At 42.7% G+C, this 25,719-nt stretch overlaps 1 protein-coding gene across 10 annotated transcripts in view; it reads left to right on the top strand.

Moving 5' to 3' along the window:
* SPATS2L (spermatogenesis associated serine rich 2 like) overlaps nt 1–25,719 on the top strand; it is a 181,110-nt gene that overhangs the window by 81,942 nt on the left and 73,449 nt on the right. For all 10 annotated transcript variants that reach the window (XM_021074583.1, NM_001177916.1, XM_021074576.1 and 7 more), the window contains 1 exon segment: nt 2,874–2,934. In XM_021074583.1, the coding sequence (XP_020930242.1) occupies nt 2,896–2,934 (39 nt within the window). In that variant the 5' untranslated portion in view covers nt 2,874–2,895.

Consider the following 25,719-nt stretch of genomic DNA (forward strand, 5'->3'; position numbering starts at 1 on the left):
AATTCCTTTTTCATTTCCTGTGTGGATTATAACACTTCAGCTTTAGAAAACGCTACACGCCCAAATCCTAGACATCAAAGCAAAACAAAAACAAAACGCTTTTCCTATCAGATTTTACACATCTATAGTGGCAAGCATAGCTGTGTCTGGAAGACTTAGCTCATCTAGTGTAATGAAAAGAATTGTGGCTCCCAGAACCATCCTAACAAGTAGCCCAAGTCCAGCTGTCTCCTTCGGTACTGTCTCCGTCGGTACAGCCTGTATCTCTTTCTCTCCCTTCTCTGCCCTCATTCTCTCACACACATACCTACACTATCACATGCAGGAAAATCCATGTATATTCAGTTTACGTTCACATAACGCCAGGACTTTCATTTGAATAAGAAAATCGACCATTCAAATGTCTTCAAATATCATGATTGTAGACCATCTTCGTGATGGTCTGATCCAAGGTTTCACTTTTCATCTCTGGCTTATGAACAAAGCACCTGATTATTTGTGCTTGTATCTCATATACCGTCTCTATTCACTGTTATGGTTAATCAGAAAATAATCCTATTGTCTTTTATTAGTAACCAGAATAAATGAGAATGAGATTCAGGTATTATTTGCCGGCTAGCAGTATTTACTTTCTCCCATATGCCAGGGCAGAGGATACAGAATTTGCCATTTAGAAAAGTTATTTAAATGGGAGGGGTACAGGAGGAGTTCCCATCGTGGCGCAGTGGTTAACGAATCTGACTAGGAACCATGAGGTTGTGGGTTCGGTCCCTACCCTTGCTCAGTGGGTTAACGATCTGGCGTTGCCGTGAGCTGTGGTATAGGTTGCAGACGCGGCTGTGGCTCTGGAGTAGGCCTCTGGAATCTCCATGTGCCGTGGGAGCGGCCCAAGAAATGGCAAAAAGACAAAAAAATAAATAAATAAAAAATAAAAATAAATAAATGGGAGGGGTACGGGAGTTCCCATCGTGGCTCAGCAGAAATGAATGAGTAGCATCCATGAGGACACAGGTTCGATCCCTGGCCTCGATCAGTGGGTTAAGGATCCAGCATTGCCATGAGCTGCAGTTCAGATCTGACGTTGCTGTGACTGTGGCATAGGCCAGCAGCTACAAGTCTGACTTGACCCTTAGCCTGGGAACCTCCATATAAACCTCCATATAAAACCTCCATATTTTTTATGGTGTGGCCCTAAAAAAGCAAAAAAAAAAAAAAAAAAAAAAAAAAAAAAAGGAGGTGTACACAGTGAGATGGGCACTCTTTGCAAAGTCTAAGCATATGGGCGGGACTGAGTATGCACCATCTCCCCTGCTGCCATGCCCACATGCATGTGGCAGTGGCAGTATCATCTGGAAACTTGTAAAAATAAAAGCTTACTCTTTCTGATATTTAATAATAGATAATAGTATATGGATTCTTACTTGAGTGGTAATAGAGTTAAAATTACATATTGTCAAGCTTTTATTCTATATCAGCACAAGATAATGGATCTGAATCTATGCTTTATTTAAAACCTAGGTTTAAAAGAAAACAGTGGGAAGAAATCAGAGAATTTTTGCAAGTTATCCCTGAAATGTATCAATTTGAAATATACTTGTTGTAGTAAAAATCAAAAAGGATATAAGAAAGAATTTCAAATTTCTTGATTGACAAAAAGCATTAAACATGCAAATAGATAATATATTGATATCTTAATCTGTCTAGCTGCTAATTTCTGAACCAATCTCTTCACCCATTATAAGTCATTTATGCTCAAGTTCAAAAAGAGATTAAAATTATTAAAGACTTGAGTTACCCTCTATAATAATGGTAAAAAGATTCAGACCAGATGAGAAGGAACACACCACAACTTGCTATTGAGAATACAGATCTCAGAGTTCCTATTGTGGTTCATTGGGCTAAGAACCTGACATAGTGTCCCTGAAGATGTGGCTTTGATCCTTGAGTTCGGCCTCTCTCAGTGAGTTAAGGATCTGGGGTTGTCACAAGCTGTGGAGTAGGTCACAGATGTGGCCAGGATCTGATGTTGCTGTGGCTGTGGTGTAGGCCTGCAGCTGCAGCTCTGATTTGATTCCTAGCCCAGGAATTTCCATATGCCCTAGGCATGGCAGTAAAGGAAAAAAAAAAAAAAAAAAAAAAAAAAAAAAAGAATGCAGATCTTCTCATTGTGGGCCATTTCTCAAAAAACATTGAACACCAAGGGCCGAAAACTGAAAGACTTAAGGGAAACAGAAGGATTATGGAAAGTTTTAAAAGTGCATTTGAGACTAGAGATCATGAATGTATGGTCATTAAAATATGCTAAAGGTGTATATGTGTTGATCTAGAAGAATGGTCATATAATGATTAAATGAAAATGCAAGTTTAAAACTGTTATGTTATGGGTGTCTTATGTTTTAATCTCCTGTTTCTTCCTGGAGTACTTTGGTGTAGTGACATAACATGCAGGAAAGACCCAATCAGTGTCTGTAATTTTGACTAGAGACTAATGAAAGCGCTGGGACAGTAAAGATGATGACGACAATATTTGTTAAAATAGGACACTTTTCCTCCTCTCGCTGTTTTTGACCACTTTTCTTTTACATCCTAAGAAAGACAGTTTGGGTGCATACCTATCTGGCTTTGTCATTTTCCATGTCAGTGCAGTATGAATAAAAGATTTTGCATTGTCTGGGGTTATCCTAACATGCTTTTAGAACATATCTAAGACAAGTGCTTAGCTTGAATGTTTTCTTTTTTATGTTCTAAAATGGTATTTATGATTATGGCTGAATGAAATTATTTACTCTATTGGAAGAGAGCACAAAAATAACACATTGAGAAATCAATTTTAAAACTCTAAAGTGAATCTTTTTTTTTTTCCTTTTTGGTAGGGCTTATTCTACTAGAAGCAAGATGGCTGAACTCAATACTCATGTGAATGTCAAGGAAAAGGTAAGATATAGTTACATACTGGCTTGCAGAAACTCCAAATTGGATAATGTCATCTCTAGATGGTGAAAATCCAATTATAATGGAAGAGGGGAAAAAAGGTTTGGGGGTGGGGGGATACACAATAAGTCTGACCCACTAGAAAACCATCCCATAGAATCTTAAGTAGCATTTCCTGAATATGTATTAAGCATATTACATTCATTTTCTCATTTGCTGTTGACTATAACCCCATGAAGTTGTTCCCATTTTACTGAGAGCTCATGACTCCAAAAAAACCCCCTCCTCCTTATTTGTTGGAGGCTGGTTACATGTCGGAGCCCTTCCCAGTCATTTCCTCCGTGAATTTCCTCCACTTAGAGTCACAACCCCCCACCTGCCATATATGCTGCCTCTCCCTGTTAGCTGAGAGTGATCATAAACCATAGATCATGTGAGACCATGGAGATAAATTTGTCCAAACCATTCATCTGGCACCAGGGGAACTGAGGCCCTAGAAGAGATATGTCCATGGTTGCACAGCAAGTGGGAGAATCTCAACTGGAACTCACTGCAGCCTTCCACAGGGCCACCTCCCACCGCCACGAGGTTGTCAGCTACTCGAGGACTGGGATTTGTCTTTCATCTCTTTCTGTCCCTCTACAGTAGCTAAAATACTGGGTGGAGGATGAGAGAAGTAACACTGCTGGAATCCTTAGTCATTTCTCTTTATTTAGCAAAGATTTATCAGACCCCTGCTTTGTCCTAGACACTGTTCAGGATGCTGGGGGTATGGCGCTAAACAGGTAGATGAGGTTCTTGCTCCCATGGAGCTCGATTTTTAGGGCAGGGAAACAGTAAACACAAGAACATATCCATGAACACACTCTCATTTCAGATCGTGATAACTAGGACGAGGAAAAGACAGCAGGGTGGTGGGGAGAGGTGGAGTCAGTCAGGGCAGCCCTCTCAGAGGAGGTGATATATGAACTGAGATAAAGAAAACAGAAGAGAAACACCCTGCAAATACCCAAGGGCGGAGTGTTCCAGATAGAAAAGCAAGAGCAGATGTCTGTGGTGGATTCAAGTTCAATGTGGTCAAAGCAAGTGGTCAGTAGGGCCAGAGTGTAGTAGGCAGAGGGATGCTGTTGGGAAATGAGGTCAGAGAGTGTGGCCGGTGTCTATAGAACAGTGGCTCTTCACCTGCCTTCCTGGACTTGCCCAGGATCCAAGCCAGGGCTCCACACACTTGGATGAGAAAAAAAAAATGCATTTTCATCTTGATCGCATCTAAATCAAATTTAGCATTTCCTTCAATCATGAATATAGGCAGGGGGAAAAGAAACAACCCACGGGAGTAGCAGAAGTACCTGCGACTTTCACAACGAGAAATCACAGATGTCTTCATATCAAATTACATTTGTGGCAGACATCCTGGAATGCTGTTTGTTCATCACCATTTCAAAATTACTGTAGTTATAGAACCTGCCACTATATTGTGCTATTCGATGTTGATAGAGAAGCATATTACAGTTTTAATGTTATTTCAATATGAGTGGTTTCCTCTGTAATCATATTATTTTATTTAAAAATTATTCTGAGAAGGACCCAGACTGCTGAGGCGGGGGGCGGGGGTGGGAGGTGGGGGGGGGGTGGCCGGTGGTAATCTGTGCTCCAAAAGTTTCGAATCTGAGATAGAGCCATGTAGGATTTTATTCAAAGGGCAGAAGTAGCTGTTGGAAGATGTTAAACAGGAGCCTGCCTTGGTATGACGTATTTTTAAAATCTCTGCCAGCTTTGTCCGCCACAGTGCGACGTATTTTATAGATTTTTATATTAAGTAACTCTTCTGTTTGGTGAGGACACAGAGACTTGAGGTCAAGTGATTTGGTCAAAGTCAGACTCTCAGGGAGCAGGGGTTCGAATTCAGCTCTGTTTCTAAAGCCTGGCTCTCTCTACTTCATTACCGTTTCCTTAGAGTTTTCCACCAAAATAACCCCGGGGCACAAAAGAACAGACTTACTAACTCAGGTCTCTGAGGACATGGTCAAAACCAACTTCCAGGAGTTCCTGTCATGGCGCAGTGGTTAACGAATCCGACTAGGAACCATGAGGTTGCGGGTTCGATCCCTGGCCTTGCTCAGTGGGTTAAGGATCCGGCATTGCCATGAGCTGTGGTGTAGGTCACAGACGAGGCTCGGATCCTGTGCTGCTGTGGCTCTGGCGTAGGCTGGCAGCTATAGCTCCGATTCGACCCCTAGCCTGGGAACCTCCATATGCTGCGGGAGCGGCCCAAGAAATGGCAAAAAGACAAAAACAAACAAACAAACAAACAAAAAAACCAACTTCCACATACAATTGCTTTGGAGTCTTATGGGGTTATCTTAAAAGTCGATGCAAAATCTTTATCCATTGTGTTCCATAATCTATTCCATGTATTCCTTAAATATAACACTGTTTTCACTTATTGACCGTTTAAGCAAAGAGTAGCAGAAAGCTTTGCTCTTTTATTTTGTGACTTCATATTCTTTGTGACTCATAGTCATGAACTCAGGCAAGACTGTGTGTTCCCCAGATTGAGAAGCTGGGTCTGGCACCACAGCGCTGACCAAAAATGGGCCCCTTTCTAAATGTCTGCTGATGGATGGTTTGGGCAGCTCCAAAAGTTGGGATATGGTAAGGAAAAGCACTTTAAAGAATCAGAGTCATAATAATTGACTCCCTGCAAAACATGCCCAGTGGATAGACTAACCTGGTAGGTTCAGCAATTAGAGTGTCTTATTCAAAACAGAGGTGGCATCGAGCCAAAATGGGGAAGGAGGCTGGTCCATCAGCAGCACTCAGACCAGAGGTTCAGTATGAACGCTTCGGCGCCGCATTCATTCTCTTGTCATCGCCAATGTCACATATCATATGAAGATTAACAGTAGATGGTGTTTTTGCCACTGCACTTCAGTAACTTATCAAAGTGTTGGCATTATTTTGAAAGAGGGTGCTGTTTAAGTTGTAAATATTATTAATCTGCATGACAATGAGAGTAGAGCTCCCCTAACTCAGTTAGTAAATTCCATCTTCCCATATCAAAAGGTTAATATATTTCTCAGCTCAATAAAATACATCATAATAAACAACCGAAAATTCTGATCATTTGTAATTTTACATTGATTTATTTTCGTACTTTTATTTCCTTGGGTTATTAGGGTTTTATGGCCTTTTTATGATTAGTTTGTTTCCCAATCTGTCACACAGCAGTGACATTTCAGTTAGGAAGATTAAGAATAATAACAACTGTTCTGTCAAATTATGAATTATAAGCTTTTAGAGATGTGAGAACAGATCTATGTGGTGTTTTTACACAATATCCAGTCAAGCACTGTGGGAAACGAAATACTTGGTGAAAGCCTTGCAGTGCAGTGAGTTCATCGGTCATCTCTAGTGGGTCTCCTATTGGATGAATTGGAAAGGAGGTGGCACTTTGCTGAGGAAATCATTTCTGTCCTCATGGGGCTTTTAGTCCACAGACAGAACTTAGGTCTAATATCAAAGACCTTAAGTTTACAATCAACACTCTTTATGGCGAAATTTACAATCAACACTCTTTATGGCAGTTTTATTTTAAAATATCTTTGTATTATTGGATTAGAACTGGAAGGCTTTAAACTTTAATTTACAATCAACACTCTTTATGACGGTTTTATTTTAAAATATCTTCGTATTATTGGATTAGAACTGGAAGGCTTTAAACTGGATGTTTAATGGAAACATCCTTGAAGTCCGAGTTTAATCTCCTTGGTGAGACACCCATCCTCTGTGTGATCTGACCCCATCTAGTTTTCCACCTTTATCGGGCGCCCCTTCTCCACCCTCCCCCTTCAACGCAGCTATCCTGACCAGGAATGCTTCTGCCTCAGTCCTTTGCTAGGTCCTTTCCTCTCTCTGGGACATCCTCCGGAGGCACCTGACCCTCACTCACCTCTCTTTCAGGAACCCCTTCGGAAGCCTCCTTTCCCCACCTCCCTGCCCCTCCTGAATTGTTTGCCCTTCCTCCCTTCTCCTTAGTGCTTCCGTGGTGTTCACAGGCTCCTGCCCCCTGTGCTGTGATGGTTAATTATCTGTCTCCCCAAGTGAGACTGTGTGCTCCTTGGGGGCAGGGTCTGGGCCTTTCTCTTCTTCATATTCCTGAGTTTGACACATAGTTGATCCCCAATTTGAATTGGGTAAATAAATGGATAACGAATGAATGAACATGCCTGCTTGAATTGTTGCATTCTTTAGAGGCTACATTTTCCATTCACGATATTTTGCAAAACCTCAAGCCTTCTTGAAAACTGAAATGTAGGTTAATGGAAATGTCATCTCATTTTAGTACTCTCTTTTCTATTAAATAAAGCATGTTTTAAATTGCTTCTAAAACAAGCTTAGGTTGACTACCTAGGGTTAAGAAGCAGCAGCTTTATGAGATGGTTGGCAAATACAGGTGGTCTCAGGTGGGTTTCACCAATAACAAATGAGGTCCTTTGGTGATTAACCAGACATAGCCCACAGTACCCCCCCCCAAAAAAATCTCCATATCTCACTTTGTTAAGGAAAGATACCAGAACAAAATCTCTAGGCTAATCTGGGATCTTATACTTAGGGCCAGTTCATGTTTTACAGCTCTTTTCTAAGTGATGTGTTTTTTAAAGAAATTTAACACTAGAAACTCACAGATGAGTTAAAGACAGGGCTCCATAGTGATTATTACATTATTTCTCATGTGAAGCACTAGGGTACCACGCTAAGTTGATTTATAAAATTTTGGATGCAATTCTCAGCTGAATAAGAAAGGATTATTGGAACTGGCATCGACGAAATAACATTTTAGTCAGCTATTTTCACGCATTGTGATAAATCAGCTTAAATAGAATACAATTTAGCAGTACAATTTGGTGATGGAAAAACAAGGGGATCCTTGTTTGTAAAATGGGATTACAGATGGAACTACAGAATAACATTTGGTGAGTGTCCAGTTATGGCCTGATAACTAATTTCAACAAAAAATGATCCTTAAGCCAACCTTCGGGAAGTACGTGTGCTTGGTGAGTGATCTCCAGCAAGGTAAAGTCGTGGAAGCAGCTTGGTTTGGAGACAGAAGCAGAGATTGTTAGCTCCCTGATTATCTGCTGAGCAGCCTGGAGCAAGTCCCTTAACTTTTCTGGGCCTCGGATTCCTAACCTGTAGATTGGAGATGAAAATAAACCCGACCTAAGTCATCAAATACAATAATAAGTGTAGAGCTGCCTTATGAGCTCTTCATCATATAAACTATAAAGGATCTGGGGGAGCTTATTTGTATATTTTATTGTTAAAAAATAAAAAAGGAGCTCTAGTTGATGTTTTTGTTTGGAACTCAAAATATAGACAACTGCGATTAGAAAGAAAACACGATAAAAAGCCCAGATGAGGCAAAGAACATAAAACTGGACTTAACTTTTTCAAACTTTTATAGCTCTTGCTGAGCCTCACAAAAAAATAAGTGAGACTAGAAAATATGATGATATGGAAATGGGGAATTACTTAGTCTATAATATCCTTGCTGAGATGTGCCACTTAACTGGGAATAGCTTTTCGAGCTGTTAAAGTTAGAGAGGTAAATTGGATTGTAAACAGTGATCAAATACACTCATTAAAATGAAGGAGACGAAACAGACAAGAGAAAGAACAGCCTCTTGTCCACAGTGGGGAACAGAGAGGCGTCATCTCAACGTTTCTGCCGGTGACTGCCCTAGACTCTGTGTCTAGAGCCTGTTAGGTGGGCAGATGTCCCATTGTATTCCTTTATTTTCCTCTAATTGTCTTGATCTATGTTTTACAAAGTACTGAAATAGAAATCTTTCCACAGGTTGTGGGGGGGTGGGTGGAGTATTGTTAGAAAAACCCAAGAGTTTGATTTAAAAGGTTTTAACAGCGTCAGAGAAAGTACAGAAGAAACCCGTCACCAGACATCTTTAAAGTATTGACTCCATTTAATAGAGAACTCATTTCATGGCATGTGGGACAAGTTTTAAAGATATGCAGTTGTTTTTAAAGTCCAAACCATGAAAGCTTTGGAGGAAATCTTAATTACATCATTTGGTAAGAGCATTTAGGTCAGTTTAGCCCACTCCTTGGATTTAAACGGCAAAACCACAAACCATGAACATAGCTTTTAGGTTTCACCATGGATAGGTTCTTGTTATCATTTTCTCATAGGAAAAGGTCATTAAATTTCCCTTTCAAAGCAAGGAGAAACAGTAGTTGTTGCCTAATGCGTTATGTACAGAACTGCTGTTATTGTTGCTTGGCAACTAGATGAGATTTGACAAGGAGTCTAAAGGAACTGAATGAATAAATGGAAATGTCAGCATCAGTTTCTGGGGATAAGAAGAAATTTACTATTGCAGGATTAGCATCACATTGCTTTTTTCCAAGCTACACAATTGGAATTCAGTGTTTCTGTCCTGCTCCTCCCGCTCCCCCTCCTTCCAGCCTTTCATCATAGCCCCTTTTACATTATGGCTGAGAGGTATATACAAGATAGATGCTTAATGCTAAACAATACAAGAGCATGTCGAAAGTAAAGCCTTTGGCGGAAGGGAAAAAGTTACCTCTACTGGCAATCTCTTGGAATTTATGGGTACTTTACTAAGATTCTAGTTATTTTGCACGGTGATCCTTCATAGTAAATGATCAAGTTTTTACAGATTTAAAAAAAAAAATGATAAGGCTGCAATGGTTTCTTCTCATCTGACCTTGAGCATTAAAAAAAACCTGTCAGGGTAGATTAGATAGGTAGGGAGGTAGATTGAGTCAGCACTTAAAAGTATACTGCATGGAGTTCCCGTCGTGGCGCAGTGGTTAATGAATCCAACTAGGAACCATGAGGTTGCAGGTTCGATCCCTGGCCTTGCTCAGCGGGTTAAGGATCCAGCGTTGCTGTGAGCTGTGGTGTAGGTTGCAGATGCGGCTCGGATCCTAGGTTGCCGTGGCTCTGGTGTAGTAGGCCGGTGGCTACAGCTCCAATTAGACCCCTAGCCTGGGAACCTCCATATGCCGCAGGAGTGGCCCTAGAAAAGGCAAAAAAAAAACCAGTATGCTGCATAGAATTCCCACTGTGGTATGGTGGGTTAAGAATCCAGTTGTCTGGTTGCTCTGGAGGTATAGGTCCCATCCTCAGCTCGGTGCAGTGGATTAAAGGATCAGGCATTGCTGCAGCATAGGTCACAGATGCAGCTTGGATTCAATCCCTGGTCTGAGAACTTCCGTGTGCCATGGGTGTTCCATGTGCCATGAAAGCATATATATATATATTCTGCTTGCATTATTATAATTATCAAAAGCACTTTTTCTCTGTGATTCCTCCACAACTTGACTACAAGTTCCTTATAAACACAGATGGACTTTTAATTTATTTATGTACTCAGTAGCTCCTATAATAATGATACCATGGACTTTATGCCCCCAAATATTTGTTAACCAATATTTAATTAAATAACTGCGCCAGATTCTATCATAGTGATTCTCAGCTGGTGGGAGGAATGGAGCAGGAAGTGGAACATGCCTGTCTGTGCTGGAGCAAGCATCAGAATGTTAGTAGGGAAAAGACAGGAGTAATTAGAAAAAGCATATTTATGTTCATTTGAGTCCTGCAAGAGCAGAGGCCAAGATGGGCTTAGATGAGCAAGAGATTTCTTGGGGGTGGGAAGCAGGGGAGGCAGGGGCTCATAAAAAGAGAAAGGGGGAATTCCTGTCGTGGCACGGTGGTTAATGAATTAGACTAGGAACCATGAGTTTGCGGGTTCGATCTCTGGCCTCACTCTGTGGGTTAAGGATCTGGCGTTGCCGTGAGCTGTGGTGTAGGTCGCAGACACAGCTCAGATCCCGAGCTGCTGTGGCTCTGGCATAGGCCGGTGGCTACAGCTCCGATTAGACTCCTAGCCTGGGAACCTCCATATGCCTCAAGTGCAGCACTAAAAAGACAGAAAGACAAAAGAGAGAGAGAGAGAAAGGGGAGGAAATACATGTGGGCAGGGAGAAGCTACAGTCTGCCCAGCAGGTCTGCCGTCTTTAAAAGAAGACAAGAAAATTGGATAGGAAGAGTCTCCCCTTGCAGTGCAGTTCTAAGAAAGTTTGTGGTGGTGGAGGGGGAGTCCTCAGTTCACTGCTGGGGGACTCCCATATCCCTCAGAAATGAGCTTTCACTAGCACTCCACCACCTGAGCCACTGAGTTGGTGCATCCTGCAGGGACCATGGCTTGCGGGCAGAGGGATGGTAGCTGAACTGTCAGTCAATTCCACTTTCCGCAGTGGGAGATTGCCATGGCCACCACAATATTTGAGAGTGTGACAAAATTTTATATTTAAAAAAGAAACAGAAATATCTATTTTGGAAGTCAAGCATATAAGAGAAAAACATGAGGGGTTTTTTTTGTTTGTTTGTCTGTTTTGGTCACACTAAGGCATATGGAGTTCCTGGGGCAGGGATCAGATCCAAGCCACAGCTGCAACCTATGCCAGTCACTCCAGATCCTTTGAACTCACTGTATGAAGTGGGATTCAGTGAACCTGCATCCTGGTGCTACAGAGATGCCACCGATCCCACTGCGCCACAGTGGAAACACCGAGATTTTTATGTTTATTGGAAAGAATTAATAAAAAGTTGGAGGATCACTATTTATTAGTGAAGTAAAATGCAGACTCCAGAATTTCCTTGGCAAGCTGAGCCATACCTCTACTAGTATAGTGAGTCTTCTCAACTTCTAGGGCAAAGAATGATTTGGGAATCTTATTTTCAATTAGAAGTAAGTGCTATTTCTAACCACATTTAAGGAAGCAGGACCAGATTAATTTTACTGAAAAACTGTGTCCTTTGGTACATGTGTAACCTCTCTGGGCATCCATTCCTTTATCTGCCAAATGAGGGATCTCTAAAACCCTCTCCAGCTCATGGGCATCATAAAAGACCAAAAAGGTGACTGTACCATGGAAACTGAGGGCAGCCTTAGTCCTGATACAAAGCAGCTGCCTCGGTTTGAATGTGGTATACAACCTCTCCATACTCAGTTACCTGTTTAAAAAAAAAAAAAAAAGGAGTTCCCGTCGTGGCGCAGTGGTTAATGAATCCGACTAGGAACCATGAGGTTGCGGGTTCAGTCCCTGCCCTTGCTCAGTGGATTAAGGATCCGGCGTTGTCGTGAGCTGTGGTATAGGTTGCAGACACGGCTTGGATCCCCCGTTGCTGTGGCTCTGGTGTAGGCCGGTGGCTACGGCTCCGATTGGACCCCTAGCCTGGGAACCTCCATATGCCGCCAGAGTGGCCCAAGAAATAGCAAAAGACAAAAAAAAAAAAGAATTTGATTAAGCTACTTACTAGGTACATTTATGGTTCATTGTTATGGCATTTCTGATGCTGCCCCGTCTACAGGCCCTTAACACTCTCCCGCTCACTTCTTGAAGTTAATTAGCAATAAAAATGTATTGAGTTGATGATTGAAGAGCAATGCTATAACTTAATGTTTTTCTTTTTTTTTTTATTGTTGCAAGAACATTTAACAAGAGATTATGCTCTCTAAGCATACACTACGGTGTTGTTAACTATAGCCCAGTGTTGCCCAATGGATTTCTAGGACTTAGCCTAACTGAAACTTTATACCCATTGAACGGTAACTCCCTATTTCCTTTTCCTCCAGTCCTTGGCAACCACTATTCTTAACTCTCTGCTTCTGTGAGTTTGACTATTTTAAGGTAGCTCACGGAAGCGGAACAATATTTGTCCCATGGCTGGCTTATTTCCCTTAGCATAATGTCCTGAAGGTTTATCCATGTTGTTGCATGCGACAAGGTTTCCTTCTTTTTAAAGGCTGAATAGTATTCCACTGTGTGTGTGTGTGTGTGTGTGTGTGTATCACATTTTCTTTACCCACCCATCCGTCCATGGACATTGTCAATGTTTGTTTGATGTTTTCATTGGCTCCAATTGTGATTGTAGTCATTTAACTAATGCTGAATATATAAATTAGTTTTAACTCTATAATTGCCTTTAGAAAAAGCAAACAAGCTCATAAAATCATTGGGAAAACAAGATCTGGTTAGACAGATCATAATTTTTACTGATACTTAAATTAGCACACCTTTCTTAAATTGGTCAAACCTGTTAAAATAAAAGATGGTATGTAGATGAACAAATACACTCTCCCTAAGGAGAGAGTGGGTTCCTGGTTTCCATGGTGGTGAAATGGTCTCCTTCCTTCATGCTGCAGTGAAGAAATATCCAAGATTGATGTAATTTAGAGACTAACTTAACTCCTTTGTTCTGGTATTGACTAAGAGGTAACTAACTCCTTTATTTGGTATTGATTAAAGAGTAATCGTGGCTTGAACCTTCATGGTTCTCTTCATCCCAAGAGGTCTATGAATGAGCAGGGGGCAGGGGAAGAATCCCACAGGCAGAGTAGATGTTAATAATTAGCTCTACCCCCTTCAAGAGGAGACCTTAAGTTCCGAAGAAAGTGAGAAACAATTTTTTCTGAATATTCTAAGTTAGAAGCAGAAGATAAATTAAGGAGTTCCCGTCGTCGTGGCGCAGTGGTTAACGAATCTGACTAGGAACCTGAGATTGAGGGTTTGATCCCTGGCCTTGCTCAGTGGGTTAAGGATCTGGCATTGCCCTGAGCTGTGGTGTAGGTCACAGATGCGGCTCGGATCCTGAGTTGCTGTGTCTCTGGTGTAGGCCAGTGGCTATAGCTCTGATTGGACCCCTAGCCTGGGAACCTCCATATGCTGTGGAAGCGGCCCTAGAAAAGACAAAAAAAAAAAAAATTAAAAATATCTTACTTTTCTATTCTGATTAAAACACCAAAAAACCAAATGCCTCGTAAAAATAAAATTCCCTTTTTCTTTTTCTCTTCACTAATAAATCCAGATATGATTTCAGCAGAGAAAATTGCTCAAAAGAATATTTACCTAAGTCCTAATGCTCTGTGGGGGCAAAAGGCTGACTGAAACCAAACTTTCATTGGACTCAGGGGCTCACCCTACCCTGAATTATGTGCAGGTCAAATTGGTAGTTCTGAGAAAATATGAGGAAGAATCAAGCATAATTATAGAAAACACACAGGTATACACGGAGTACATGCTAGCAGCTAAGTGGGTGAAGTGAGATGTGTATTAAGCCTGTCATTTGTCTCAATATTGATTAGAAGGGCAGCTACTACTAATAGCAACCATTTGAGATATACATTTAACCTACATGTGCCAGATTAAAGGTGAGAATTCTGATATGAAAAAAATGTATTGTGGGAGTTCTGTTGTGGTGCAGCAGGTTAAGAATTCAGCATTGTCACTGCAGCGGCTTGGGTTGCTGCTATGGCATGAGTTCGACCCCTGGCGAGGAAGTTTCACATGCCATAGTCATAACCAAAAAAAAAACAAAAAACAAAAAGCAAAACCCAAACCAAACAACAGAAACATTTATTGTGGACTAAATTAAAAGATTTAAGATACTTATCTGATTTTAATCTTGCTTATTTGTTTACATAAGAGAACAGTCCATTTGAGTATCACTTGCTCTATGACAAGTCAACTTATTAAGCTTATTTAGGAATTTAAAAAGCATAACTTCTTTATGCTATCAGTTTTCATTTAGTACTATAACTGTTACATTAATCTGCTTTTTTTTTTTTTTCCCTCAATGCTCAGTGACTTGAGGAAGAATGCTCAGTGACTTGAGGAAGTAAAGACCCTGAATTGATGGAAAGAAGTCTGGGTTTTTATTGTTTTAATCCTTTGAGTTAGATTGTATTTTTCAACTCTAACAAAACCTCCTACATTAAGAGGTGGGGTCTGTGATCCTTCTTTTAAAACTGAGTGGGCTTTGGGGAGTTCCCGTTGTGACTCAGTGGGTTAACAATCCAGTGTTGCTGCAAACCAGTGTAGGTTGCAGACATGGCTCAGATCTGGCATTGCTGTGGCTGTGGTGTAGGCTGGCAGCTGCAGCTCCGATCCGACTCCTAGCCCAGGAACTTCCATATGCCTCAGATGCAGCCATTAAAAAAAGAAGAAGAAAAAAAAGAAGAAACAAGAAACAAAAAAACTGAGTGGGCTTTTGGAACTGGTTGGCCAGGATAGCGGAAGAAGGTGATTCTATGTGGCTTTCATGACTGGATGATTTAGCTTCTTCCTCACTTGGGACACTTGTGTTGGAGCTCTGGGCTGTCTTATAAACAATCAGACTGTTTAAGACCATCAAGCTGAGAGGAAGCCCAGACTAGCCCATAAGGACCATATAGAGAAGACCTGAGAATAATATGTGAGGCGGGCGGGGAGGGGGGTAGCCAGATCCCAGGTGGCCAGCATCACCTCCCCAACTAGATCAGCTCCTCCTCGCTCTGTCTGCCTGAGAGACCCCAAGATAGACCCACTCAGCCCAACTCCTCTTGAACTCCTGACCCACACAAACGTTAAGAAATGACAACCAATTGTTGTTTTCAGTCACAAAGTGCAGTCGTAAATAACTGAAATACCTTCTCAAAAAGTAAGACTGTTCTAAACTAAGACCAATACTTTAACTATTACGATGTTGGCATAAATAATGGAGAGAGGTGGTTGAGTAGATAGCAGTCAGGTCAACTGGTGGATAGGGTAGCAATTCTACCTAAACAGAGGTCCAACCTAGACACCTTCTCTTCCCGCCACACCATCCCTTAGCTTCCTCTGCCTTCCCTGATGGTGCTTCTCCACTCATGGTGCTCAGTTCTGAATGGACGTGAGACCAATTAGGAAAACTTAAAATAAATAAATGCCCAGGCACATAGTTAATTGTTTGAGGTGGGACCTGACTGTAGGTACATTTTAAAATTCACCATGTGATATCACTTATATCTGGAATCTACTATATGGCACAAATGAACCTTTCCATAGAAAAGAAACTCATGGACTTGGAGAACAGACTTGTGGTTGCCAAGGGGGAGGGAGTGCGATGGACTGGGAGTCTGGTGTACGTAGATGTAGACTATGGCATTTGAAGTGGATAAGCAATGAGATCCTGCTGTATAGCACAGGGAGCTATATCTAGTCACTTATGATGGAACATGATGGAGGAGAATGCGAGAAAAAGAATGTATATATATGTGTGACTGGGTCCCTTTGCTGTACAGTAGAAACTGACAGAACACTGTAAACCAACTATAATGGAAAAAATAAAAATCATTAAAAAATAAAATAAAATAAAACCCACTAAGTGATTCCAGTTTGCAGTCGGGGCTGAGAACCACCATTTGATGCTCCCAGTACCCAGATCTGTATCCCTGGCTCAGTTCTTTGTTGGAGCTGCAGATCCGTAGACTCAACTGCCTTCTAGGCATCTGGACATGGGTGCCTCTCAGGCCCTTTTCTCAGGAAATGACACCATTATCCACATAAACACGCATGCCAGGCACCTGGGAGTCATCCAGATTCCTTGTCTTCCGTCTTTCTCATTCCTTGCATTGAAACACAAATCAGTCACTTCCTCCCCAAGTAATTTCTGAGTCATTCTGGCCACTGCTCCATCTTGGTGTCCTTGCTCTCCCCTCGATGCTGCTTTAGAATCCCAGCTGGCATCCATTTGCTCTCCTCCAACTCATCCACATAGAAACTGTAGTGACCACAAATATTCAAATATCACACACCTCCTCTAAGTAAATCCTTCCAAACTCTTAGAATAAGGCTCAGAATTAAAGGATGGCACGCAGGGCTTTGCACATTTTGTCCCATGCCTTTTCGATCAAGCTTTATCCAAAATACCCTTCCTTCTAACATTTAATGCTCCAACAATCCAGGGCCTTTGTGCCTTTGAATGTGCTTCCAGTCCCTCAGTCTGGTCTATGAATAGATGCTGTATATCCCTGGAATATCTCATCTCCTCTCCCTCCTCCTCTCCTGACTTGGTCTTCCTCTTCATCCTCAGTTTAAACAAACTTAGATCCTCAGATGGGGCTTCCCTGATGATCTAGGTTAAGATAGGTCCCCCTGGGAGTTCCCATCGTGCCGCAGTGGTTAACGAATCCGACTAGGAACCATGAGGTTGCGGGTTTGATCCCTGCCCTTGCTCAGTGGGTTAAGGATCTGGCGTTGCCGTGAGCTGTGGTGTAGTTTGCAGACGGCTCGTATCTTGTGTTGCTGTGGCTCTGGCGTAGGCTGGCGGCTACAGCTCCAATTGGACCCCTAGCCTGGGAACCTCTATGTGCCGCAGGAGTGGCCCAAGAAATGGCAAAAAGACAAAAAAAAAAAAAAAAAAAAAGATAGGTCCCCCTGTTATAGGCGCTCGAAGCATCTTTACTTCCCCTTCTGGAACACGCGAACTCCTTCCTAGACTCTAAATTCCAAAGCAGGTCAAGGAATGTATTTGTCACTGCCTACACTCCAGCTTCTAGCTTGGTCTTTTTATTGTGACTGACGGAATGAATGAATAGGCAAGTGAACGTGGATTCAGAGATCAGTATCGACTCTGAGGGATGTTCTTGTGGCGATACACTGGCCTGTGTACACGGCTCTGGCCCGTCCAAAATTCAGATCAATAATTTGGATAAGACATAGAAGATGGTACCTAATTTTTAAAAATGATACAAAATTGGAAGGAATGGCAAATGCATTCCATGTTTTTGATGGCAGAAAGCAAGGTTCTAAAAGCCAACAGCTGGCTGGGGTGATGGGTCAGAACTTAGAGATGGAAATTTAATAAAGACGAATGCAGTCTCCTACCCTTGCATTCTGGTCACTATACAAGTATAGGACAGGGACTCTTGTCACAGAAACAATCCAGGGTGTGTTAGTATCATAGTAAGCTCATTGTGAGCCAGTAACTGATGAGATTCCTGAAAGTGCTAATGCCATCTTAGGTTCTTTTAATGGAAAGTCGGGCCCAACAAGACAGGTGCAGGTCCCACAATCCTCTGGACAGTGTGTTTCATTTATAGGACCACATCTCAACAGGATGCACTCAGAGGATGGTGAAAGCTTGGGAGGTACAGCTTATGAAAAACTGAAGACCAGGAGTTCCCACTATGGCTCATAGTATCCATGAGGATGCAAGGTCGATCCCTGGCTTTGATCAGTGGGTTAAGGATCCAGCGTTGCCTTGAGCTGTGGTGTAGGTTGCAGATGCAGCTCTGATCCCACATTGCTGTGGCTGTGGCGTAGGCCAGCAGCTGCGGCTCCGATTCAACCACAAGCCTGGGAACTTCCATATGCCACAGGTGCGGCTAGGAAAAGAAAAGCAAAAACAACTGAAGCGCATATGTTTATTTCATAGGAAATGGAATTCTGAGGAACACTTTGGTTCCTTAAAAAAAGATGAAGTGCTGATCTTTAGGAAAAGGTTTACTCTTACACCCCAGAAGGCAGAACTAGAAGCAAGGACTGGCAATATCTAACATTCCCTCTCTGGCCACACCCATCTGCCACTGGCCTCTCTCATCCTCTCCCTCTCTTGCGCATCTGCTCTGTGTCCTCAACTGGATCCCTCATCCCTCGGTCTCTTCCGAGGCTCCCAGTTCATCATCCTTGATAGACCACAGGTGTCTTGATCACACATTTTTCCTCTGTCTTCACTCTCCCTCTCCTTCCTTTCTTCCTTCCTCGGAATTCTGAGAAAGAGGGAGAAGAATCTGCCCTCCCTTCCAAAGCTCACATTTCTTCGTGGATTTTGCTACCCTATTCTCTCGTTTCCTTCCTTGTTGCATCATTTATCTCCTCTCTTTCCTCACCTTCTTTCTCCCTGCCAGCTCCTCTCCTCCACCAGGGAACATGTGGAGATTAATTGTGTGGTGACTGTTTTACGGTGGATTGGAGAGAGGCGAAACCAAGCCAGGGAATCCAATTTGATGGCTTTTCTCAGAGTCCAGGCGAATGGCAAAGGGAACCTGTCCACGGTGGTGAAAGAAAACAGAGAGAACAGAGCGGATTTGGTTATCAGAATGACCTAGAGTTGATTGTTATTTATGGTCTTACCTTGTTTTCCTATGGTTTTGTTGCTCCGTGGGGACAAATACTGTGTCAGATTCACCTCACTCTCCCTCACAAAATCTGGCTTGAATGAATGGTTAGAATCCCCTCAAAACGTGTATGGGGGTGATGCTGCCCTCTGGAAGGTATATATACATCTTTTTTTTTTCTTTTTTGGTCTCCCCACAGCATATGGAGTTCCCAGGCCAGGGATTAGATAGATCCCTGCAACCTACGCCGCAGCTGTGGCAACACCAGATTCTTAACCTACTGTGCCGGGCCAGGGATCGAACCTGTGTCCCAGCACTGCAGGGATGCCACTTGATCCCATTGTACCACAGGAAGTTATATTTCTTAAAAAGAGGGCAGCTGGAGAGAAAGGAAATAATGCCTCCACATTAGGAGGCAGAAGGGGGTAGATGTTTGTTCTTCAGAGTATGGTCCACTGTAGTATTTTCCCATGGCTGTAACAAATGGGATTTGCTTATAACAAATCACCACAAACATAGTGGCTTGAAACACCACAACTTTCTAATCTTACAGTTCTGGAGGTCAGAAATCCAAACGGGTGTCACAGGGCTAAAATCAAAGTGTTAGCAGGACTACACTCCTTTCTGGAGGCTCTATGGGAGAATCCTTTCTCTTAACTTTTCCAGCTTCTAAAGCTGCCTGCATGCCTCGGTTTGTGGCCCCCCGTTCATCTTCAAACCCAGCAATGGCTGGTCAGGTCTTTCTTACATTGCATCAGTCTGACATTCTCTTCCTCCTCCTTCCACTTAGAAGGACCTTTGAAATTATATCAGCCCTGCTGAGTTAATTTAGATGCTCTCCCCCTTGGAGTTCCCACTGTGGTACAGTGGGTTAAGAATCTGACTGCAGCAGCTCAGATCGCTGCCAAGGCTTGGGTTCAGTCTCCAGCTGGGGAACTTCCATATGCTGTGGGTGTAGCCATTAAAAAAAACCCTCCCCTTTTCAAGGTCACGTAATTAACCTTAATTCTATCTGCAACCTTAATTTGCCAATAACCTAACATATTCACAGGTTCCTGGAGGTTTGTGGGAACAGGTGGCTTTGGGGGCTCTTATTTTGCTTCCACATCCTTGGACAAGCAGCATCTCCATCCTCCAGGAGCTTGTTAGAAATGCAAAGTCTCAGGCTCCACCCCAAGCCCCTGAATCAGAATCTGCTTTCTAATCAGATCCCCAGGTGATTTGAATGTTCTCTAAAGTTCAAGAAACTACTACCAGACTATCAGTAAAATCCTCTCTCCTTTCAACTTCCCACAATTCTATGAAAACTGCACTTTTTTTCCGCCTTCAAACCTTCATTATTCCTTCTAATCCTGGTTTCCTGCCAAAAAAAAAAGTTAATTTTGATTTATACCCCTGGTGTTAATTTCCAAAAAGTCAGCCAAGTGGAACATGACAACACTTCGTGCATATTTTTTACTGGCACAAAGTAGATGTTAGAAAAGGCAATTAAATTATAGAATTATCCGTGATGCAAAGGTACTGGTCTGCAAAGAGTATTTTCTTCCCCAAGCAGATTCATAGGAGAACTGCCTTCATTAGTGCAAAGATAATATTAGTGGCCCAGCAAGTGAAGCAAAACGTACACAGATGAGCTGTTTTTAAGGCATCTCAGAATGGCTCAGCATTTGAAAAATGTGACCAAAGCTGATTATAAAATTCCTTTCAAAGTTCCAAGAATGGCAGCCCATAAATAACTCTGGTTCTCACTGGTGTGAAAAGGAGGTTGCAGGATGTTTGATTGCTGTCCTTCTTGTAGGGGATAAGATTAAGCTCACCTCCAAGATGACAGGTTCCTCAAAGCTAGGACCAGCAGTGCCTGGGACCTAGGAGACACTGCATACATTTTGGGCTTGAATATTTTTTTTACTGCTATATAAGATGCTATGCTGAATTACAGAGATGCACGGAAAAAAAAAACTGGGCTATCGCAATGACCATCTTACTAGACTCCCTACTTCCTTTTGTTCATTCATCTAGTTGAACATTTATGACTCATCTACTGAATGTCACCCATTGTTCCAGGCCCTGTGGATATAAAGCTATGATCCCATCACTTGCGAGCTCACATTCCAGTGGGGCAAACAGTCACATAAGTAAATAATTAGGGCAAAGCGAGGGCTAGACGAGTACGTGAACAAGGCTCGTGGGCCTCTCTTCTCGATCTGTCATTGCCATTCTAATGGGATTTATCTTTAAAATCACCCATTTCTCCCTTTTGCCAATTGGATTAGTTATTTGGCTTTATTACTTTTTTTTTTTCCTTTCAGCCCTACTTACTAATGTTGCCTCTAGGCACTCGCTACTTGTTCTAGAAAATGAAACTTCTCCAACCAGTGCAAGTGAAAAAGAGGTTAGTATAAAGATCTGGTAGGGACTCGTGGGACTTGGGGACCAGAAGCAGGAAAGGCAGGAAGTGAGGCAGCTCCCAACGGGCCCCTCTTCATTTCCATTCCGGCTTCTCTCCCTGTGTGTGGAACAGTCTAGACTCCAAGGCAGAGAATCTGATTAGCCCACTTTGTCTTTCCGGATGGGCCACTTCCTGACTGCTGTGATCATTGTTAGCGTACTCTGACTGCCTCCATATCACTCACTTAGCATGAGGTGCAATTATATGTATTTCTTTTTTTTTTCTTTTTTTGTCATTTTGTCTTTTTGCCATTTCTTGGATCGCTCCCTTGGCCTATGGAGGTTCCCAGGCTAGGGGCTAATCGGAGCCGTAGCCGCCGGCCTACGCCAGAGCCACAGCCACGCAGGATCCGAACCGCGTCTGCAACCTACACCACAGCTCACGGCAACGCCAGATCCTTAACCCACTGAGCAAGGGCAGGGACCGAACCCGCAACCTCATGGTTCCTAGTCGGATTCGTTAACCACTGCGCCACGACGGGAACTCCATTTCTAATAACACGTTTTACATCTCTTTTCCTCTCTTGATTTGGTGGTGACCACCTCTGTTTTGTTACTGCTGTATCAATGCAGTACCTGACCGTAGTAGATATTTAGTAAGTAAATAAATGAAAGAATGAGACGAGGGAGTTCCTGTCATGGCTCAGCAGTTAGCAGACCTGACTAGCATCCATGAGGACCCAGGTTCAATCCCTGGCCTCACTCGGTGGGTTAAGGATCCAGCGTTGCCATGAGCTGTGGGGTAGGTCGAAGACGGGGCTCAGATCCTGCATTGCTGTGGCTGTGGCGTAGGCCAGCAGCTACAGTTTCGATTGGACCCCTAGCCTGGGGACCTCCATATGCCTTGGATGCGGCTCTAAAAAGACAAAAAGATTAAAAAAAAAAAAAAAGAATGAGATGAGGTGGGGGTGGGTGGTGCAGGGAGCGCATGTTGTTAGTTACCCTAGTGATGGGCTTCCTTGTGGTACCACTCAGCTTGCAGGAGAGGACAAGGTGGAGGAGAGCCTTGGGTCCACTAACTGCTTATCGAGGCTGTGAAGGAAGGTTCTTAAGAAGGGAAATGTACAGGCCGATCTCCCCCAAATGAGTCTTGGCCAACATTCTAGACACGTATTCTTTCCATCTCAAAGATACACCACCAACCTTTATACCTAGAGAGACCCATCTCCTTCACGGCTCAGTGTAAATGCTCCCACCCTTTCCTTCAAAATTTATTGAGCAGCTAATATATGCCACATTCTATATCAGACACTTTGCATGCATCATCTCTTTTCATTTTTACTGAGACTCTAGCAGGTAATATCCTCATTGTACAGCCACAGAACCAAGTTTCAACAATTTAAGCAGTTCATCCAAGGTCATAGAGCTAGCATGTAGCAGAGCCAAGAGCAGAAAATAGGCCTAATTCCAAAACGTCTACCATGACATTTGGCTGTTTCCTCTATATAACCCCCTCCTTGGGCAAACTTAACTCCTCCCTTCTCTGTGGTAGCACAGCACCTTGTTCATAAAGATAGCACAGTGTTTTACACGCTTTCAGGTATAGACAGTTCTGGCTCCACTGCTACACTGTCCATCTTAGGGCAGGGACTGTAGCTGGCTCCCCATATGTGTCTTCAGTGCCTGTCACCTAGTGGAGACTCAACTAATACCTGTCTGCTGGGCTGAGCTTTGCAAGGATAGGCAGTTACTATGCTCTTTCATATTTTTAAAACTCCAAAGAATACCATGGGTATCGTATCATAAAGAAAGTAAAATTATCAGGTCTCATAAGTACTCTTCCCATCTCTGTTATTGACATTTAAAAACACATTCAGAGTTCCCTTTGTGGCGCAGCGGAAACGAATCCGACTAGAAACCGTGAGGTTGCAGGTTCGATCCCTGGCCTCGCTCAGTATGTTAAGGACCTGGCGTTGCCGTGAGCAGCGGTGTAGGTCACAGACGAGACTTGGATCTGGCATTGCTGTGGCTCTGGTGTAGGCTGGCAGCTACAGCTCCGATTAGACCCCTAGCCTGGGAACCTCCATATGCCGCAGATGTGGCCCTAAAAGGACAAAAGACAAAAAATTTTTTAAAAATTAAAAAAAATAAAAACACATTCTTTATTCTCTCTAACATATCAGGTTTAGATCACATCACAGTTAACGGAGACTCACCCTCCTATTATTGTGGATGGTACATGCAGAGCGATGGGAACACTGGCGGAATGTTCCTTTGACTCAAAACAACAGCCTGGTGTAGCTACACATTGGCATTCTTTCATTCAACAAATAGTTATTGAATACCTACTGCATGCACATTGTTAGTCACTCCGAGGTGAGCATGGCGATGATGCAAAAATAGTTGAGAGAAGGATTCTGCTCACATGTTGCTTACCATTTGGAAGACACAGCTTAACACAGACACTTAGGCTGTGACATAGAAGGTGCTGGGGTAAGAGATGCCTGCTAAGGGCTGTGGACATTGAAAGGAGACAGAGGTGACTTACGGCAGGGACGGTCGAGGCAGACTTCATGGAACAGGTGGCATTTCAGCTGGACTATGAGATCTGGGCAAGCAGGCATGTCTCAGGTCAAGGGCAAAGCTCAGACAGAGGTAAGGGTAGGGGGCCAACACTGCACTTGCACTTATCTGTAAAGGGCAAATCAAGAAGGGCATTTGGAAAAGCAAGTGGGTACCCAGCTGTTAATGGCCTTGAGAGCCAGATTGTAGAGAGTTGACTTTACTCTTAAGGAAGGTGGGAAAATAGTCGTGATGATACTTGAAGAAGAGCAGTCTGTCAGCTGCCCGGAATGAATTTGCAGGGGAGAGACCAAAAGCAGAGAGGGAGCCATTATTTTCTGTTCATTTGATAATACTGGGTCTTTACTGATCACACAGCTGAGTAGGTGGATTGAAAATTTGGGTCAGAACCATTTTTTGAGACTCAGACATGGTCTGAGTGACTCATCAGTAAGCCAAGAAGAATTTCTAAGGAATCATCACAAAGAGGCTCAAAAAATGCACAGTGTGAATGAGGAAATCTGCTAACAGCTCTTAAACCAGATAAGTCAGGTCCAGGGCAGGTAGGGTAATGTGGAAAGCTGAAACCAAATAGCGTCTGTAAAGCCACATTGCGTTGTCCCTTAGGGCAGGCAAACTGCCAGCAAGGCGGGCCTGAGGCAGAATGCGGCAAAACCTGCCAAGCCATATAGAAAGTGCCAGAGAGAGAAAGGAAGGGGAGATTCAAATGCTAAAGTTACATCCAAACTGCTTTTTAAAGAAATTTTTGTTTCGTTGAGGTATAGTCGATATAGACTATTACTTAAGTTACAGGTGTAAAATCTAGCGATTCATAATTTTCGAAAGTTTTAATCCACTTAGAGTGATTACAGAATATTGGTTATATTCCCCAGTGTTGTACAGTATATCCTTGTAGCTTCTTTTATACACAACCGTTTGTACCTCTTAATCCTCTATCCCTATCCTGCTCCTCCCCTCTTCCCTCTCACCATTAGTTTGTTCTCTGTATCAGTGAGCCTGCTTCTTTTTTGTTACATTCACCAGTTTGTTGTCTTTTTTTTTTTTTTTTTTTTTTTTTTTTTTTGTCTTTTTGCCTTTTCTAGGGCCACTCTTGTGGCATATGGAGGTTCCCAGGCTAGGGGTCGAATCGGAGCTGTAGCCACCAGCCTACGCTGCAGCCACAGCAACGCAGGATCTGAGCCGTGTCTGCAACTTGCACCACAGCCCACGGCAATGCGGGATCTCTAACCCACTGAGCAAGGCCAGGGATCGAACCCGCAACCTCATGGTTCCTAGTCAGATTCATTAACCACTGCACCACGATGGGAACTCCCAGTTTGTTGTCTTTTTTAGATTCCACTTCTAAGTAACATCCAACAATATTGCTCTTTCTCTACCTGACTTATTTCACTTAACATAGTACCCTCCTAGTCCATCCATATTGCTGCAAATGGCAACATTTCATTCTTTTTTATGGCCTAGTAATATTCCACTGTGTGTGTGTGTGTGTGTGTGTGTGTGTGTGTGTACACGTACACCACACCTTTCTTCTCCATTCATCTGTTGATGGACATGTAGGTTGCTTCCTTATCTTGGCTACTGTAAATGACACTGCTGTGAACATTGGGGCACATGTATCTTTTCAAATTAATGTTTCTGTTTTTTTCGGATATATACCCAAGAGTGGACTTGCTGGGTCATATGGTAGTTCTGTTTTTAGGGTTTTTTTTGAGGAACCCCTGTGCTGTTTTCTATAGTGGCTCCATAATTTATATTCCTACCCATAGTGTGCAAGTGTTCCTTTTTCTCCACATCCATACCAACATTTTTTATTTCTTTTTGATGATTGCCATTCTGACAGGTGGGCGAT

Source organism: Sus scrofa, chromosome 15, assembly GCF_000003025.6.
Source record: "Sus scrofa isolate TJ Tabasco breed Duroc chromosome 15, Sscrofa11.1, whole genome shotgun sequence".
NCBI lineage: Eukaryota > Metazoa > Chordata > Mammalia > Artiodactyla > Suidae > Sus > Sus scrofa.